Consider the following 17,888-nt stretch of genomic DNA (forward strand, 5'->3'; position numbering starts at 1 on the left):
TGAATGTCCATGTGTTGTAGGTCCATGATTATACAAAAGTGTAATGTCCTGTGTCATACATTAATTAGTAAATACAATAATGCATTAGTATATATACATATAATAATGGTATACACTGTACAAGTTATTTGTGTACAAGGATACAAGAAACGTTATTGTCTCTTAAATGAATACAGAAATTCGCCTTCCACTGATAAATGATAATAGTACAACAAACTAACAAATCACAACAAACAAAAGCATTGCACAGACTGTGTCTTGATTGATATGAATAACAAAAATGTATAATTCATATAAAAAATCTACACACAAACACCTGCACAAACGTACACAATACGTAGGCCCTACCTACACACACACACGCCCACCAGTCGCATCCTCAAACACACACACTCACTCACACATACATACATACACACACATACACACACACACACACACACACACACACACACACGCACACACCCTCACACACACACACACACACACACACACACACACACATACAAGCTGTTTAAAAACCCTACACATCCCCTCAAGAAATTTCATCTCCTCTTGTCCCTCCCCCCCCCCTCCATCTCCCCTAAGTAATGATGAGAAGTATAGATGAAGGGAGAATAGTGGTGTGAGAAATGTGTTATCACATTGTCATGGATGGATGTTGTAAACACAACGCTGTATGGTTTGTGTGGAAACTTGAGTGGTAAATGAAATGAAAAAATGAAATGAAAAGCACCTAGCCAGTAAAAAAAAAAAAAAAAAATGTTGAAGTAATAAAGGGGAGAATAGTGGTGTGAGAGATGAGCTGGGAAAAGAAGAAAGGATTGAAAGTTAGTGACTGGTGAAGCTGGGGGGGGGGGGAGTGGACAATTTAGGTTCCTTCCACACACAATTTCATTTATCCGTCATGAATGTACCCTTGAGAATGATGTTCAATTGATTTTGTGCTATAGCCATTATGTAAATGCTATTTGTATATACACTGAACGTATAACTTATGATTTATGTGTTTACATTGCCATGGATGGATGATGTTGTAGACGCAACACTTAATGATTTGTGTGGAAACTCAATAAATGAAATTAAAAAAAAAATGAAATGGAAAGCACCTGGCCAGTTAAAAAAAAAAATACACCAGCATTTGGCAAAAAATAGCAATTGACTTATGACTTCAGAAAGATCTTGTACAATACCCGTGATACGAGACATAATAACAAACAGCATATTAATAATAAAAAACATATAGATTTTTTTTTTAATCGCTTTACATGGCTATACATTGTTTGCCATCACCAGCCAAGCTGTTATTGTAGTTGTTCTTTTTTATCACAATAATACTGTGTTAAAGCACGGACCATTTGTTTAGGCCTATAATAATATTATGATAGCTCGATTCCCCGGTGCCCTGAGCAGGGGTCGATCTGTTTGGATGTCATTAAACACATTCAATTCATAGTTTTTCTTAAGTTGTCACTTATCAATACATCAAACATGTAATTCCATGTTACCATTCCATCATTTACAAAAAAACAAAACAAAACAAACAAAACAAAGGAAACTTCCCCCTTGGGGGCTGATATGATAATAGCAGGGCTGCCAACTCTCACTCATTTTGGTCCTTTCTCACTCTAAAACTTTATTTCATTTGCATGCATTTCTATTGATCTCACTCATTTTGACTCCTAAATTACAGCATTGGCCTATGGGAGTCTCACTCTCAACTAGTTTCCGATGTTGGCAGCCCTGTAATATGTTGTATTATGTCGGCAGTGATAGACCCATAGGCATTATAGGGTGTATTGGGTATACAGAGAGAGAATGCCAATGCATGAAACAGCTTTTTGTAATCTCTGTTAATCATCTTCTGGCAGTCTGTGAGTGGAGAATCTATTTTTAAAATGTATTCCTTTATGTTGTAACGTTGTGTGATCATGATCAAACACATTCAATTACGTCAATGACATTTGGTACAATTAGTATGGTATCATTGTTATAAGATATATAATGACGAATTGCTGCATATAGTCTTCTTATCCTTATCTAAAATTAGTATTATTGTTATAAGATGATGACGATTTGCTGCAGGGATAGATCTTCTTATCCTGCAATGACAGCATATGGTTTTAACCAAAACTTTTGAGCCGATTGTCCCGGCCCGGCCAAGCAGTAACTTGTAATACAAACAAAATAATAATGAATTTCCGTGTTGATTTTCCTTTTTTTTTTTGTCAGCATGATCTATCAATCAAAACATCATGCACCACATTAAATAAAAGCCAGAAAGCGAAATAATCACTGCATAAGATAACATTAAGATATCTTTATTGTATTCCCATCTGGGCCGAAAGTATAACCTTCGCTTTCTGGCTTTTATTTCATGTGGTGCATGATGTTTTGATTGATAGATCATGCTGACAAAAAAAAAGGAAAATCAACACGGAAATTCATTATTATTTTGTTTGTATTACAAGTTACTGCTGAATGGTTTATAAAGGCGCAATATGATTATTTCAACATGAAAATCAACGAGGGTTCAACAACTACAACATGTTTTACTTTGCCGAATGCATCGATTGTAAGTATAATATCGGTTATCGTCCAAAAAGCACCCTGGCTTGCCCTTGTATATGCGCCATTATTTCGCGAGTCTAAATTTTCGCGAATCGGGAATTCCTGACAATTTCGCGAGTGGTTAAATTCGCGATCGTGGAGTCCTGTACTGAAGGGAGAAATGTATACATGCGTATGTCACATCCACATCGGGATCAGTCAATATTTTCGCGTGTCTTTAACGCGAATAGCACCTAACTCGCGATATTCGCGAAAATAACAACCTCGCGAAATATTCCGCGTATACTGTACGAGTTTAGATTTTGACATCAAGTTTATTGGGTCATTGCCATTCTGTACATACGCTGTTTTCATATTTTGTGTTTGGTTTAATGAACTCGCATACCCCATGGGGTGATTGAATTAATTAACTATTAAACTAAACTAACTATAAGTACAATACTACTCTACTGTACACGATTCTCCGATCCATCGCGTCGAGTCGTATCGAGCCGATCTTGATTGTGTGTGTGCATGTGTGTGTGTGACGTGTACCTATGGGAGCTTCTTTTAACTAGCGATCGTGAGCGATTAGCAGCGAGCGAGCGCATGCATCGCATGCATACTGTATGGAGCATCGCACCAATACGATCTTTGATCGCACATGCATTGGTGATGCATTGTAGCGATAGCGTTGACAAAACATCGAGCACGCATACGTGAGCTGGGGACGACTCGTCATGGCGGACTTAAAACGTAAATAGACTCTCTTTTCCTCACGCTTTTTGTCGGAATTACTATTGAATATATGGTGGCTATTGATAATCAACACTTTCTTATAATGTGAAGGATATAGTTATCAGTTTGTCAGACAGGTAGACAGGGAGGCGCTAGTGAAAAGTTAGACTTCCCGAACCACCCGGCCTTTTGCCAGTTTGGTGACCTTGATGTAGTGGCTGACCGGCGCGTGTGAAAAGCGGTACAGTTGCCCTAACGTGGCGGCTCTTGTCCGGCCGAACTCTGCTGCCAGCTCCGCTCGCTCGTAGGATCCGCAGCAGCAGCAGTGGCTTTCGATCCCTTTACCGCTTGGCTGTTTGATCTGTGGCTGTACGCTGGCCATTGTTTTTTGTTTGTTTTCTGTTTCATTCATTCATTCATAAAGATCGTAAGGTCATTACTGTATTAGAGGAAAATCCTAACGCACCGCGTGGTGTATCTAAATCAAACTTTGTTGTTGGGAAGTGTGGTCGTATCACTGCACTGCCTGGCATAACCCCGGCGCGGGGCTCTGTAACCAGTCACTGCTGCGGTTATGCCTGGCATTGCATTGCTGTTCCAGTTGGTAATCATGTTTCTGTTTCTGTTCCAGTTCCGTCGGTATGCTCAGAATTAACTGTACTCCAACAATGTGTGTGATTTCATTGTACAAGTGCGAGGAGTAGCAAACTAAACTCCCCCTAGACTGAAATCCAGGCCCAAGTAACGTTAAAAGTAGTAAAAAAGTAGCCCCGGAGACCCGCCACTCTGCGGCGGGGTCCTGGCGGCTACCCCGCAGTTTTGTTCAAGTGAGAATCACGAACAACTCCCTATTGCCACATATACGGCAACTTCACAAATAAACCATGGCTAAATGTCCATCATAAATACAGTGACAATATAAAATGAAATATACACTACCCCATTGCCTTGGTCCTTCTCACCAATTTATCTGGAAACTGCATAATTTTTCACATTTTTTAGGAGTAGGCGGTCTGCCCTAGTGGAGAGCTTTGCTGCCATTTTGAACGTGTATATCCATCAGTACGCATCTACGCATGCGTAAACAATGACGTCAACGTTACGGACGCAAAAGGATATGAATAATGCATCATCGCACGTAGCCCCGGAGACCGCGCCGCGAGGCGCGGTCCTGGCGGCTTCCCCGCAGTTTCGCTTATGTTAGTTCTGTGCGCTTGTGCAAGTGATTGTGAATTCTGTGAACATCGGTGAGCTGCTTATAAGACATCATTTTGTGCATCACAAGCAATGAAATGCATCAAACAGTCGCCGATGATAGTCATTTAGGTTTCATCGACCCATGTAAGTATTCCTAGTAGTTTCTGTTGAAAAATTAAGGAAATATAGCGCCGCAAAGGCACCCGTTTGTTCAACATGAAGATCTTTTATGGGAGCACGGCGCAGCCGCCACACGCAACACTGCGTGTGGCGGCTGTCGCAGTTACATCGCACGGTGAATATGCATCATGTAGCGAGTAATACAGCTGTCAATGCACTGCACTGAATGCATTGTGTGCGCATGTGCAAGTGATTGTGAGTTTTAGTGAGCATCGGTGAGCTGAAGATATTTGCCTTATAAGACAGCATTTTCTGCATCATAAGCAATGAAATGCATCAAACAGTCGCCGATGTGAATCATTTAGGTTTAGTCGACCCATGTAAGTATTCCCAGTAGTTTTTGTTGAAAAATTAAGGAAGTACAGCGCCGGAACGGCACCCGTTTGGTACAACATTAAAATATCGATGCCAAAACGGCGCAGCCCCAACACTGTACGTTGTACGTTGGGGCTGCTGGTCGCAGTTAGTAAAAAAGGAGACCTCTGCCATCCGGATGACTTTCAGACTTTTAAATTTGAACAACTATAAATTGGTTTACAATGTAGGTTCTTTTACTGGGTACCAAGTAAATGACAATGTGTAGTGTTTTGGATGAGGAATAAGAATGTTTTCAAAATTTAAAATGTACAACTTGTATCACAATGAACAAGGATGATGACATGGCAGCTTCATGCATGGGTTGGTGTGGGATCAAGAAAGCAGTTCACGAAAGAAGAAGGCAGGAGCTGTCAATTTATGTACTAGACTACTGACTAGATATGAGTCTAATGGAGGGAGACCTCTCTGCTTTTTAACTTCACACTGAAGATCATTGACCCCGTTTACAGTGCGGGGCTGGGCCGAGCTACGGCGGAGCCCGGCCTCAATTGCGGTACTCGGCCCCGCAATTTTGTCCGTTTACAGTGCCGGGCTTTTAATTCAAACCTTTCAATATTTTGTCGTAGTGGTACTCTGCTTGTAAACAAACACTATTAGTGGGAGCAGGCGCCGGTCGCAATGTGGTATAGTCTGGTTTCCACCTTAAACTATACTAGTTTTCGACATTGAGGGCGTTAATATCCTGAATAGCGAAATAGTACGGGTAGAGGGTCTGGAAGCCAGACTAAATTTGGTACCGCATTTGGCCCAGTTTGCATTTACAGTGAGAAAAGGCCGGGCTCGGCCGAGACTACCTCCAGAGCTTGGCCAAATGCGCGGCCGATTTTGGTACCGCATTTGGCCTTTTGCGCGTTTACAGTGAAATGAAGGCCGGGCCCGGCCACGGCCGAGTCGGCCTTTTCACTCACTGTAAACGGGGTCCTAGTTCCTCCACCAAGGGAGGAGGTTGTGTTTTCATTAATGTTTGTTAGTTGGTTTGCTTGTCTGTGTGCAAACTAACTCAAAAAGTTGTGAATGGATTTAAATGAAACCTGCAGGAAAACTTGAGAATGACACAAGGAACAGATGATTAAATTTTGGTAGTGATCGAGAAATTTTCATGGATTTTATGAAGGATTGTCAATATTTTTGTAGGTAGGGTCAATGAACTTCGGAGTTCCAGCTGCACATTTTTGAGGTTTTCATACGCGCACTAAAGTGCATTTGCTAGTTTCTGCGAGGACAAGGTGTGCCATGCAGCTGAGGGTTGATGACATAACAAAAGGCTTCTATTTGGTGAATTTGGATGATTTTCAATATGTATACATATGGGAGGAAATCACTGATCTCTATGGAAGAACAAGATCATTGGTGGAAATCAGCTGTTTGGCAGCTGTCTGCGCTCTCAGAGTGCTTCTTTAGTTTCAAATGTGGTTATGTTTTACTGTGTCAATATGAACTTTACCTCGTGCTATAGTTGATGCATTTTTAAATCTGAACTCTTTCATGGATTTGTTGCACTGCAAATTTATTTTCTTACCTCCATTAATACATGGACATCACATTTACATGTACATTGTAAAAATACAAAGTAACTTTTGCAATAAATTCTCATGGTCTGAAATTGCAATTCCCATTATGCTTGAGCAGTAAAACTTAGGTACTGTAGAAGTTAAAATTTTCACGGTGTTGAAATTTTCGTGCATTTCGCGCAACCAAAAACTAGCGGGAAAATAAAAGCATACGGATATTTTTGCTTGCTATGTGTTCCAGTATAGCTGATGTCTTGATTCCGCGGAATTAAAAACATGCGAAACTCTTCTTACTTGGCCGAGCGCAAAAAATTGGTCATGCGAAAATATCCACTTTTACAGTAATTGGATGGCATATTCTTTCTGAAATCATTACTGGCATACATTTGCCCACTTTTTTTTTTTGTTTTTTTTAATGAGGTCTGGATAATTTTGAGTTCGAGTACAAATAGTATGTCACAAAAGATGACCCAACCCAGTTGACTAACCCATACTATTTAAATCTGAAATCAGTTAAACATCTTGAAATGTCAACATTGACCTTGACTTTCATGTCATTGCTCAAAACGACTCACTCTTATGGATTCTATATTCTGATTTTGAAATAGGAGCGTAACGCAGCAATACTGAGACAGAGATTGTTTAGATGCTCAAGTAGACTCTAGACTAGTGTATGTTAGGAAGGGTTTATAATAATGATGATAATAATATTAGTGGCTACTTGTATAGCGCACAGGTCCACCTTTCAGTGCTCATGGCGCTTCAAAACGAAAAGATTGCCTTCTTTCTGTGCTCAGAGTTTCTGTTTATAACCTAGTGTTTACATTGTTGTATGAAGAGAATAGCAAAAAGACAGTATGGTAGATAAAGTCTTTTTTAGCCAGACACAAAGCAATGAATAAGGAAGGAATCACCTCAATGGAGCTAGATTTACCGTAAGGCACACAACACTCAAGTGACATACAAAATATAATTAGTGTTTTGACATCTGAATACAATGTAGGTAGACAATTGAATGCACTACTTTTGCAGTCAATAATTGCAATCGATGCTATGGTCTTGTAGCAGTTGATTTTACTTCGATGTCATTTTAGACTGTCAAATGCTGTAAGACCCTCATTAAAGGACAAGTTCACCTTCATAGACATGTGGGTTTAGTAGAATGGATCAGTGAGAGTTTTAGGAAAATCAGACAATCTGTTCAAAAGTTATGAATTTTTGAAGTTTTTGCTCAGTCACGACTGGATGAGAAGACTACTATAGCTTGTGATGTCACATGAGTACAACGACATAAAGAAAGTATAAAGAAAATTTGACATATTCTTCCTTTTCTCGCGTAACAAAAGAACACTCGACTCCTCTCTTTCAGAAGGCATAGGGAATACTATTACCCTTAACATACGTCAGTAACAAGTCAAAGAAATGTGCACTTTATTAACAAATTAAAGTTTTGTGAAATTCTCTTTTTACTTTCCTTATATCGTTGTACGCATGTAACATCATACGCTGTGGTAGTCTTTTCATCCAGCAGTGACTGCGCAGATACTTTAAAAATTCATAACTTTTGAACGGATTGTCCGATTTTCCCCAAACTTGCACTGATGTGTTCTACTAATATTGTTGCCTTCACTCAATCCACATGTCTATGAAGGTGGACTTGTCCTTTAACACGTTGGGGACCAGCTGATTTTGCAATAGCACATGTTTCCCATAGGCACCTGCCCGAGTATACCCGCGACTAGTCTTCAACGGATTAATATGCTTCCTAATCAGTGCTACCACATTTTGACTGATCTGATTCTTCTTCCCTGTCAACATGAAACATAAGTTTTGAACGAATTCAAAAAATCCAACCGAGAAGAAATCAATGCATGAATAAGCATTTCAGCTGCACGGGTTTCGACAAAAATGTTCTTATAAAACTTACATTGTAAATTACGCAGCTGAAATCTCTAGCCATTTTGCTGAACTTGAGTTATATGACTTCGAAATGACATTTCCTATCAACTAAAACACCTAGATTACAGGCTGTTTTTGATGGAATAAAGCATATGCTACCGATACGGGCATGACATGATTGATAATCGACCTTACTTAGCATGTACTTTGAACCCAGTAATAAAAACCCAGATTTATCATTCAGTTTAAGGCCATTGGATGCAAGCCAGATTTTCAGGTCTTGCAACATGCTTCAAGTTTTGCAATGCCGGATGACAGTGAAGACACAGTAGGTTTAAAAGACAGATAAAGTCGCATATCATCTGCGTAATTAGAGATGAGCATGTTTATCCACTCTTTTATCATGAATCCATTCTGGTTCATTGTCATTATACCAGATTCATTTCTTATTTGATTTTTTCTTGGTATGGCCTGATATTTACATGTACAATTGGTTCTCACTGGTACAATGTACATATGGTTATTTACAAGCCCTGTGAATATTATGTATAAACTGGGACAGTATATTTAGTATACACAATGTACATGTATACTAAAGAGTTTCTAAATGTGATAGCAGATGACTTATCTTTGTTATATACAACCATATTTTCATCAGATTCTTTGAATATTTCATTCATAGGCTAGCTCTTGGTTTGCAATACTTTTTGTTTAGTGCACTTGCACACTTATCATTAAAGATTCTCCATAGGAGTCTATTCTGGTTTTGAAGAAGTTTTTCTGTCTCATGATCTATGTGTTTACCTTGCCGATGATTAGAGTAAGTAGAGTTTAAAAACTGTGTCCTTTGTCTGAATGACCTCTTAACGTGACCCTGAACATATGCTGTGATTACAAGAATTGTGCTGTGAATGCACTTATCATTTTGTTTTAATAAACGCATTGCCCTGCTGATAAACTAGACTTTGTACTGAATCTTGCATTGTTTGTGAAGTACCTCACTTTGTGGTACTGTGCAGGTCAGTCAGTGTACTCTGTACATTTAGCACTTTATTTGAAGTGCACTTGAAAAGAATATCTCTGTATTGTTTTATTTTCATTGGCAGTGCTGATAAGAGACAAATATTCCTTCTGAATAATGCCATGGGAGAATGAGATTAAAAATACACTGTACATTTCAGATAATTGCATTTGTAAATAAAGGAGATCGCTGATCTGACGGAAAGCTAAACTGCCCAAGTGATATGACAGAAAAGAAAATAGATCTTCACGTACCTTGTAGCCTCGCAATGTGTTGTCACAAAGCTATCAGATTTAGCAAAGTTAAGTCTTAGTGCACTTCAAAATTGAGTGTTTTGTTATCCTTTGAAAAACAGTGTCAAACTGAAATTGCTTTTGATAGTGAAGAAGAGTATGAACATTTATGATGAGGAAACCCATCTTCCTTAATCTATGTGATCGATGTGACATATGTAACTACAGTAGATACAATTTGTGACTGCCCTGCTCAAAGCCCACTAAAAGACCCCGTTTACAGTGCAGGGCTGGGCCGAGCTGCGGCCGAGCCCAGCCTCGATTGCGAGGCCGAGCCCCGCAATTTTGTCCGTTTACACTGCAAGGCTCGGCCACGCTTTTAATTCAAACCTTTCAATGTTTTCTCGTAGTGGCGCTCTGCTTGTAAACAAACGCAATTTGGTATAGTCTGGTTTTCAGACCCTTTGCCAACTGGATTCCGTGGCGACGAAGTCATCGTTCGGGCAAAGGCCTTTGCCGAAGGAAAAATCCTTTGCAGGACAAAACCACCTTTAAACTATACTAGTTTTCGATGTTGAGGGGGTTAATATCCTGAATAGCGAAATAGTACAGGCAACGGGGTTTGGAAGCCAGACTAAAATTGGCCGCGCATTTGGCCCAGTTTTTGTTTACACCAAGAAAAGGCCGGGCTCGGCCGCAGCTCGGCCATGGCCGAGACCACCTCCAGAGCATGGCCAAATGCACGGCCAATTTTGGCCTCGCATTTGGCCTTTTGCACAATGTAAACGGGGTCAAAGTCACAGATTAGAATTCTCTGTAATGGACCAAAGTACAGTACAAAAATTGTATGTCCTTTGGGTTGTCTGATTAAAATTTGTAAACTTTACATCGGAGAGTAATCTTTTCTCAGCCCACCGTCAAAACTTGGCTGCTTATAACTGAACTGAAAACAAGATATTAGCAGTTTGTCTGGACCCTCTATTTTTTTTTTCCTAGACAGGCGCTGCATTCACTATGTATAAGACATGTTTTCATTGATACTGCTGCATGGCATGTCTGAGTGCCCCTAATCTTTAATTCTTCTTTTCTTCATTATCTATGAAACTTCACCTCCTAACTCTCTCTTATTTACAATGTAAATCACTTTTTGAATGGGTTAGGATGGTTGAATATATCATTATATGTAAGCTTAGACCTTATTCTTTTAATTTATATGTGGAAAACTAAAAAATTGATATTCATTTTGGCCTGCTTTTTGTGGCTTTTGAGCTGGGCGGTCACATATGCAAAGTATGAATATATTCAAGAGCAAATGTTGCAGTTCAAATATATTTTTGCAGCATAAAACGTGTCAGATATTTGTTTCTTGTACTACAGTTTCATTGAATATAAGATTTTTTGTTCTTTTTCTTCAGGATCTAACAAGTTTGACAGCCTTAAACAGGCTATTGAAGTGGATGGCAAGAGCTACCAGTTCTTCAATGTCACAGCTCTCAATGACAGCAGATATGGTGAGATTTTTTACTCAGCGTCACATGACCGTACAATCAGGGAAATCTGCAGCAGTGTAAATCACTTAGATGGAGCCTTTCAGAAATTAATGTTGGCATGAAATCATGTTAAATGCAGTACATGTACTTCCATCCACATGATTCTGTACTGATCATACTTCTTTAAAAGCAAAACGCCCAGGCCAATGTTTCTCAGTTCTTCATGTAATGTCTACCAAAAAGTAGAAGAAACAAAGCCAAGATTGTAAGGGGCTGTCTCATGCGTGTTCAGTTAGAAAAAAATAAAAATAAAAATGATAATAATTTAAAAAAAAAATGTGGGTCAGACACCTGGTTTAGTATCAAACACAGCACAACATTCGCAGCACTCTAATTACATTCAGGATTAAAACCTACGGACAGCCTTCGGCAGCTCGGTCCCATCCACTAGTGTGGAGCTATATTGGTAAATTCACAACCAATTAGGCCGTGCCCTATTTGTTCGTATTTACTTGTGTGTCAATTTGAAATTTACAAGCTGCTGAACCAAGGCAGGAATAAATGTAAACTTGTAAAATCTGACCATCATGATCATTAAAGGACAAGTTCACCTTCATAAACATAAGGATTGAGAGAATGTAGCAATATTAGTGGAACACATCATTGAAAGTTTGAGGGAAATCGGACAATCCGTTCAAAAGTTATGAATTTTTGAAGTTTTTGTGCAGTAACCGCTGGATGAAAAGACTACTGCAGTGTGTGAATAACTTAGATGTCACATGCGTACAACAATATAAGGAAAATATAAAGAGAATTTCACAAAATTTCATTTTTTGAAAAAAGTACGCATTCCCCCGACTCGTTACCGACAAATGTTATGGATGATATTATTCCCCCTGCCTTTAGAATTAACATAGACTGCACTAGGCAACCCTTAAAATCTACTAGCTGCTTGAACTAGGCAAGAATTCTCTGAGGCATAGTTTGCCTTCCACTTTTGGGGTCATTAGAGGTCATGCACAACTGTGGTTGAGTGTCAAACAGAGAGAAAAAAGCATCTTAGAGTTTGAAAGCTTTCAATATTTACTTTGGTTAACCTACAAATTTCACTTCATTATGAAGCATGCGTTTATACACAGTGTAAGCATAGAGGTTATCTTCAAAGACTCATTTTTTCGTTGACTTGTTATCTGTTCTTGTTTATTACCAGTACACCTGTAAGCTCTTATTCTTCACATGTCTTTCATGAACAACCTTCTAAACATGATATCAAAGGCACATATACAATTACTCTAAAAAGATACGCATGTAAGTGGGATCGTGTTTGAATGAATAAAAGATTGCTCTGTGTCATTGTACATGTACAAATGTACTGTACCATGTTTCAGTTATGTTTGTAACATGTCAAACTGAATCCTTCTCAACTCTCCTTGATTACCCCATTAAGATAATGCGTGAGTCCAAGACCATTGGTTGGATGATGAGAGTTTCAATTACTGCAATTCACAATGAATGTAGGTAGTTCTAATGACATTAACAATAACACACATACATGTACAGTACCATACAGTTGATTGGGGCTTGCCACAATGCGTTGTGGGAACTGCAGTCATGGGTGAAGGTTTCAGCAAAGTATTTGGTGAAAGAAGCCCCTCGCCTTTTCTTTGTGTCAGATTCCTAACTTTGTATTTGTGCACTACTGAAAATCACGTAGCGATTCCAAGCCAGCATTGTATGAAAGCAACAAACCAGAGCCACCCATATCATGTGATCTACAACTGTAAGAAAGTTAAAATATGTACAATAAGGTTGTACATAATTTACTCTTTTTCAATTATCTGTCAGTAGCTACATTGTATGTGTAATAGCTTTAAATGGGAACAAAATTGTAGGCCCAAATTCACCAAGGTGGTACAAATGAAACCATGGTTTAAACCATGGACAAACACCATGGAGCGCCAAGTGTCGCATGGAATATTTCGTTACGAAATCAGTCATTTCGTCGATGAAATGATTATTTTGTAACGAAATGACAACATTTTGTAACTAAATGAACATTTCTTCCACGAAATGATTGTTAACGAAATAGTCATTTTGTCAATGAAATGACCAATTTCGTAACAAAATATTACGTGCGACACTTGACGCTCCATGGTTTTTGTCCATGGTTTAAACCATGGTTTCATTTGTACCACCTTTGTGAATTCGGGCCATAGAGAGGGATTCTTTGTCTTATGTTGAATTCTCTGATACAACTCTTGTTATTTGAAACATGTACCACAGGTAAATGATATTCCCATATCAAAGTATTAACTATGTGTCGTAGGGTGAGATGAGAGTTACACATAGTCATAGTTCATGTCAGTTTAGTGTATGCAAGGTGCTGAATTTCCCTGCCTTCTACCATCATACCAGGCTTCTTCTTTTAATCATGACTATTGTGAAACTTGTGTTATCGCTTGCGTAACATCCCAGTATTGCGATTGAAATTTAGTGAAAATTGCAATACAAATTCATAGAAAATGTATGATCTATGCTTCCCTCCTCACCAAACAGATCGCTTGCCATATTCGATACGTGTGCTGCTGGAATCCGCCATGAGAAACTGCGACAACTTCTTCATCAAGGAGGAGGATGTTGAGAACATCTTGAACTGGGAGGCGAACCAACACAACTCGGTCGAAGTTCCATTCAAGCCAGCGAGAGTGATCATGCAAGATTTCACGTTAGTACCCACTGAAAATCGGTTGGTAGGGTGTTGTAGGCAGACTGGGATATTGTTTGGTCTACCTTTCCCCATTGGGTCAAAGTCCCGAAATCTGACACTTGCGATCAATTCACATACAATGTCTCTCCACTTCCATTGTGTGCATGATTGTCAAACTATAGATGGTGTAGAAAGTGGCAGAACACTGGGAAGTTGTACTGACATGTTCTTATGCACAATGCACTTCACTTATGAATGATATGAGAGAAGAATGAATCTGCTGTAAATGATATCAATCATTCCATTTATAGACACAACAAAGAAATGGACTAGAGGGATAGAGGAAACTTTTGATGCAAACAAAAGGAGCAAAATGTGCAGATTCTGAAATGACAATGTCAGAATGACCTGCTACATGCAATAAGGATTAGAACCAACACTTTCGGAATCTCAATGGTCTAGTGGAGATGACGCCTGTCTGGAGATCAGGGCCCTGTTTCATAAAACTTGTTATCAGTGACAAGTTGTCATAGTTGTCATAAGCTACTGAAATCCTTGCATCTGATTGGCTGAGAGCAAATTTGTCATAGAAATGTGCCAGTTGTCACTGATAACAAGTTTTATGAAACGGGACCCAGGAGGTCGTAGGTTCGAATCCTGCTCGAGTATGTATGCCCATGATTTCTTTTATCATGGCTACTACTAAAACACTGATCAATTCAGTGCTTATTTATGTCGATGTAGGGCAATTTGTCAATCAGTTGCAATGACAATGTCAGTTACGAATACTGATCAGTTCTCTTTGCACCTGCTCTGAACCAAAGGGGTGTACCTGCCATAGTGGACTTTGCAGCCATGAGGGATGCGGTGAAGCGGCTTGGCGGCAACCCGGAGAAAATCAACCCTGTGTGTCCAGCAGACCTGGTCATCGACCACTCGGTCCAAGTAGATGTCACGCGGAGGTGAGCTAGTCTTGTGGGCCTTCATCTCTCTCAGAGCAAGTACCAAATATTGGGAGTGAGATGTCTTTCTTGTACATAATACACACTAGTCATTTTATTTTTGACATGAGACTTGAACATTTGTCTCGCAATTTGAATAAAATTTGTGAATTATTTGAAATACATCACCTACAAAGTGTATGTTTTTAAAGTTCTATTTAAAGATGTACACGAAAAAAAAGGAGTATTCAGTAGTTCTTTGATTCACCACAAATAGATATATTACAAAATGACCACAGCAACTTGAAAAAAATAGTTAAATGAAAGAATTTGAAAGGAAGTAATTGACACAACTTGTGATTTTATCTGTACAGATGAAACTGGAGGCCCAAATTTCCTTTAAATATTCAGAGTTTAATTACAGTGATGTTTTTCTGATCTGTTGTGTCACACAGTGCATTTCTTGAATTATTTGCATTGAGTGTGATTTGTGTGATGAACCGTAAACTTATTTTAGATATTTTCATTTCTCTTTGCTGTGACATTACTCTGCATCTGACATTGTAATACTCTCCTTTCATTTTTCCGTATGTTAACATCTATATAAATTCACTGCAATTTATTTATATGGCAGCTTTGTTTATAGCACCCCATGTGAATTTCCTATCCATTGACGTTTTTTCCCAATGTGAATAAGTTTAGTGACTTTATGTCAGTAGATTTGCTTGGGCATAAATGGTCTGTGAACACTAAAATGCTGTTTTTTAATCCCTTCGGTAGTGCTTTGATTAGGCACATGCAGTCTGCTTCTTTTTGCTGATGCATACAGTATGGCCTACACTGTGAAAGCCTGACAGAGTCGCTGTATGAACATCCACATGCTGATTTTGACATGATTGAATTCTGACACTATAAAGCTTTGATCCTCCAAAGTCCAAACCCCTAAAGCCAACCACAGAACAGATTCAAAAGTTCATCACCTGATAAATATGAGCAATAGCTTTGCAATTCAGTTGCAGGACAAGGATGTTTTGATGATTGTGGATTAAAACACAGTGTGGTGATTTATACCACCAAAGTGGTATCTTTCATGAAAGCAGAAAAGTCTATTTTATGTTAAGAATATTCTTAGGCTGTGATCATAGAAGAAGACAAAGTTGAAGAAAGGATAACAGTCTTTTGATTTTGGAACACACATTCTGTTTGTGGTGCATTTATTTCTGCAACTTTATCAGGGTAACATGGTGATGGATCACATTTATAATCTACTTGAATTTACATTGTATTAGTGTTGCATATCTAATTTCTCCATTACATGCTTTTTACATAGTTGTCACAAGTAACAGAAGCCACACGTTTCTTTAATCATACATTAGTCATGTACGATTAAATCAAATATTATGTAGCAATTTAACCAGTTTCCCTTTTGTGTTGATGTATAAGGGGGATATTGAGAGCAGTACTTTCCTTTATATGTGTCCTTTCTATACTTATCCAACGCCAACATTATATATTTTCATACATTGTATATAAGCTTTTAGTGTTGTTACCACATTGAATAGATTCCACATGTATGATACTTTTTAGTCTGAATTTTTGTCAGTATAACTAAATTTTACTTTATTTTGTCAATAAGGATTTGAATTAGTTTTCAAAAGCAAAATCCCTACCTAAGAGACAAATGCTAAAATACGGTACATGGGACCCTGTGGTTTACTGTCATAACTTTTAATGATCGTAACTAACATTGCAGGAACCTAAAATTTTGAAGGCTAATTCAAGATCAGCATCATACTAGTAATGCATCCAAGCTCTTTGCAAGCTTCTTTCAAAAAGAACAGTAAATGCAAATACCAAGCTGTTCAGAGAAAGAAGGAAAAAAAAACAACTAAACAACCACTAATAGTCTGCTCTGTGTGTGTGTGTGTGTGTGGCAGATGAGAAGATTGCATGTTAGCAGCCATTTTGGCCTGAAGTAAAGAGGGATCAAAGTATACATTGATTAAAGCTGGCTCTTTGGCTGTTGACTGAAGAGTTGCAGTCATTAGCAGTTGCCCACATATCAGGCAGTTATTACACATAGTGAGAGCACCATCCTGTGCTGTGATTAGATGCATCACTGGGTATGAATAAGACATACCATGTAAATAACCAAAACTTATACAACTGTATATGGGAATTAGTATCTAAATTTGAAGTTGAGATTTTTTTTTTTAAAGTAAGGAGTATTAGATACATGTAATCTTTATATATGAAAAATGTGGACAGACATTTCCAAATGCCATATTTGTGCTGTTGTGATAATGTATACATGCTATTCATAACATACTGCCACCAAATCCAAGAGTACCATAGCTACGTTGTCCCCCCCCCCCCCCCCCTCCATTTGTTGAGTCCTGTTCCCTGACTTTCAATGCTAACACCCCTGAGTGATGGTGTTTCACTACCTCTTCAGCTTCCGTCCCAGGATAACGCGCAATACGCCCAACCCAGGTGGGGGTGATGCAGGGCGGTCGTCCTGTGGAGGCGCAGTGGACAGCTGTGTAGCATGCATAGGACAGGGCTACCGGCTGCCCATACTAGACGAAATCTGTCCGTACCATCACTTGCCCTCAGATTGGTAAATTTGAGATTGGGTCATGTTCTCTTGAAGGAAAGGGGTTGGGGGCAGTTACTTCTAGTTTCAGTCATTTTAAATTTCCCTGTGAATGTGGCATAGTCAAATTAATGTATTTTTTAAAAACGTAATTCAACATTATTGCTGAGAAAGAAAAAAGAAGTTGATAAATCTCCTGTATGTATGCAGAGGTGTTCATATGTAAATGTTTGATTAAGGGATTGGTGAGATATCAGCATCAAATCTGCTTTGGTAAGCAGCTAGCTAACTTCTTTCTTTTTTAAAACAGTGTTGCTTGTACAAACACAATACAACATTTTGCATATCAGACTGTCAGAACTTGATAGGATGTAGTAATCTAGTATGTACAGTGTACTAAATGTTCATTGTGTTGGTTTACTTGTGTGCTAACCGTCTTTAAACTGT

At 38.7% G+C, this 17,888-nt stretch overlaps 1 protein-coding gene across 2 annotated transcripts in view; it reads left to right on the top strand.

Annotated features, from left to right (window-relative positions):
* Window positions 1-3,264: 3,264 nt before the first annotated feature.
* LOC139730820 (cytoplasmic aconitate hydratase-like) overlaps window positions 3,265-17,888 on the top strand; it is a 35,594-nt gene continuing 20,970 nt past the window's right edge. The window contains exons 1-5 of one of the 2 annotated variants that reach the window (XM_071641689.1): window positions 3,265-3,306; window positions 11,123-11,218; window positions 13,754-13,922; window positions 14,729-14,866; window positions 17,301-17,465. In XM_071641689.1, coding sequence (XP_071497790.1) covers window positions 3,291-3,306; window positions 11,123-11,218; window positions 13,754-13,922; window positions 14,729-14,866; window positions 17,301-17,465 — 584 coding nt within the window. In that variant the 5' untranslated portion in view covers window positions 3,265-3,290. The remainder of the gene's footprint in view (window positions 3,307-11,122; window positions 11,219-13,753; window positions 13,923-14,728; window positions 14,867-17,300; window positions 17,466-17,888) is intronic. The other variant, XM_071641690.1, reaches the window with a different exon arrangement.

This window comes from Diadema antillarum, unplaced genomic scaffold (genome assembly GCF_040938485.1).
Source record: "Diadema antillarum isolate AM-2024a unplaced genomic scaffold, OU_Dant_1.0 seq00000338_RagTag, whole genome shotgun sequence".
NCBI lineage: Eukaryota > Metazoa > Echinodermata > Echinoidea > Diadematoida > Diadematidae > Diadema > Diadema antillarum.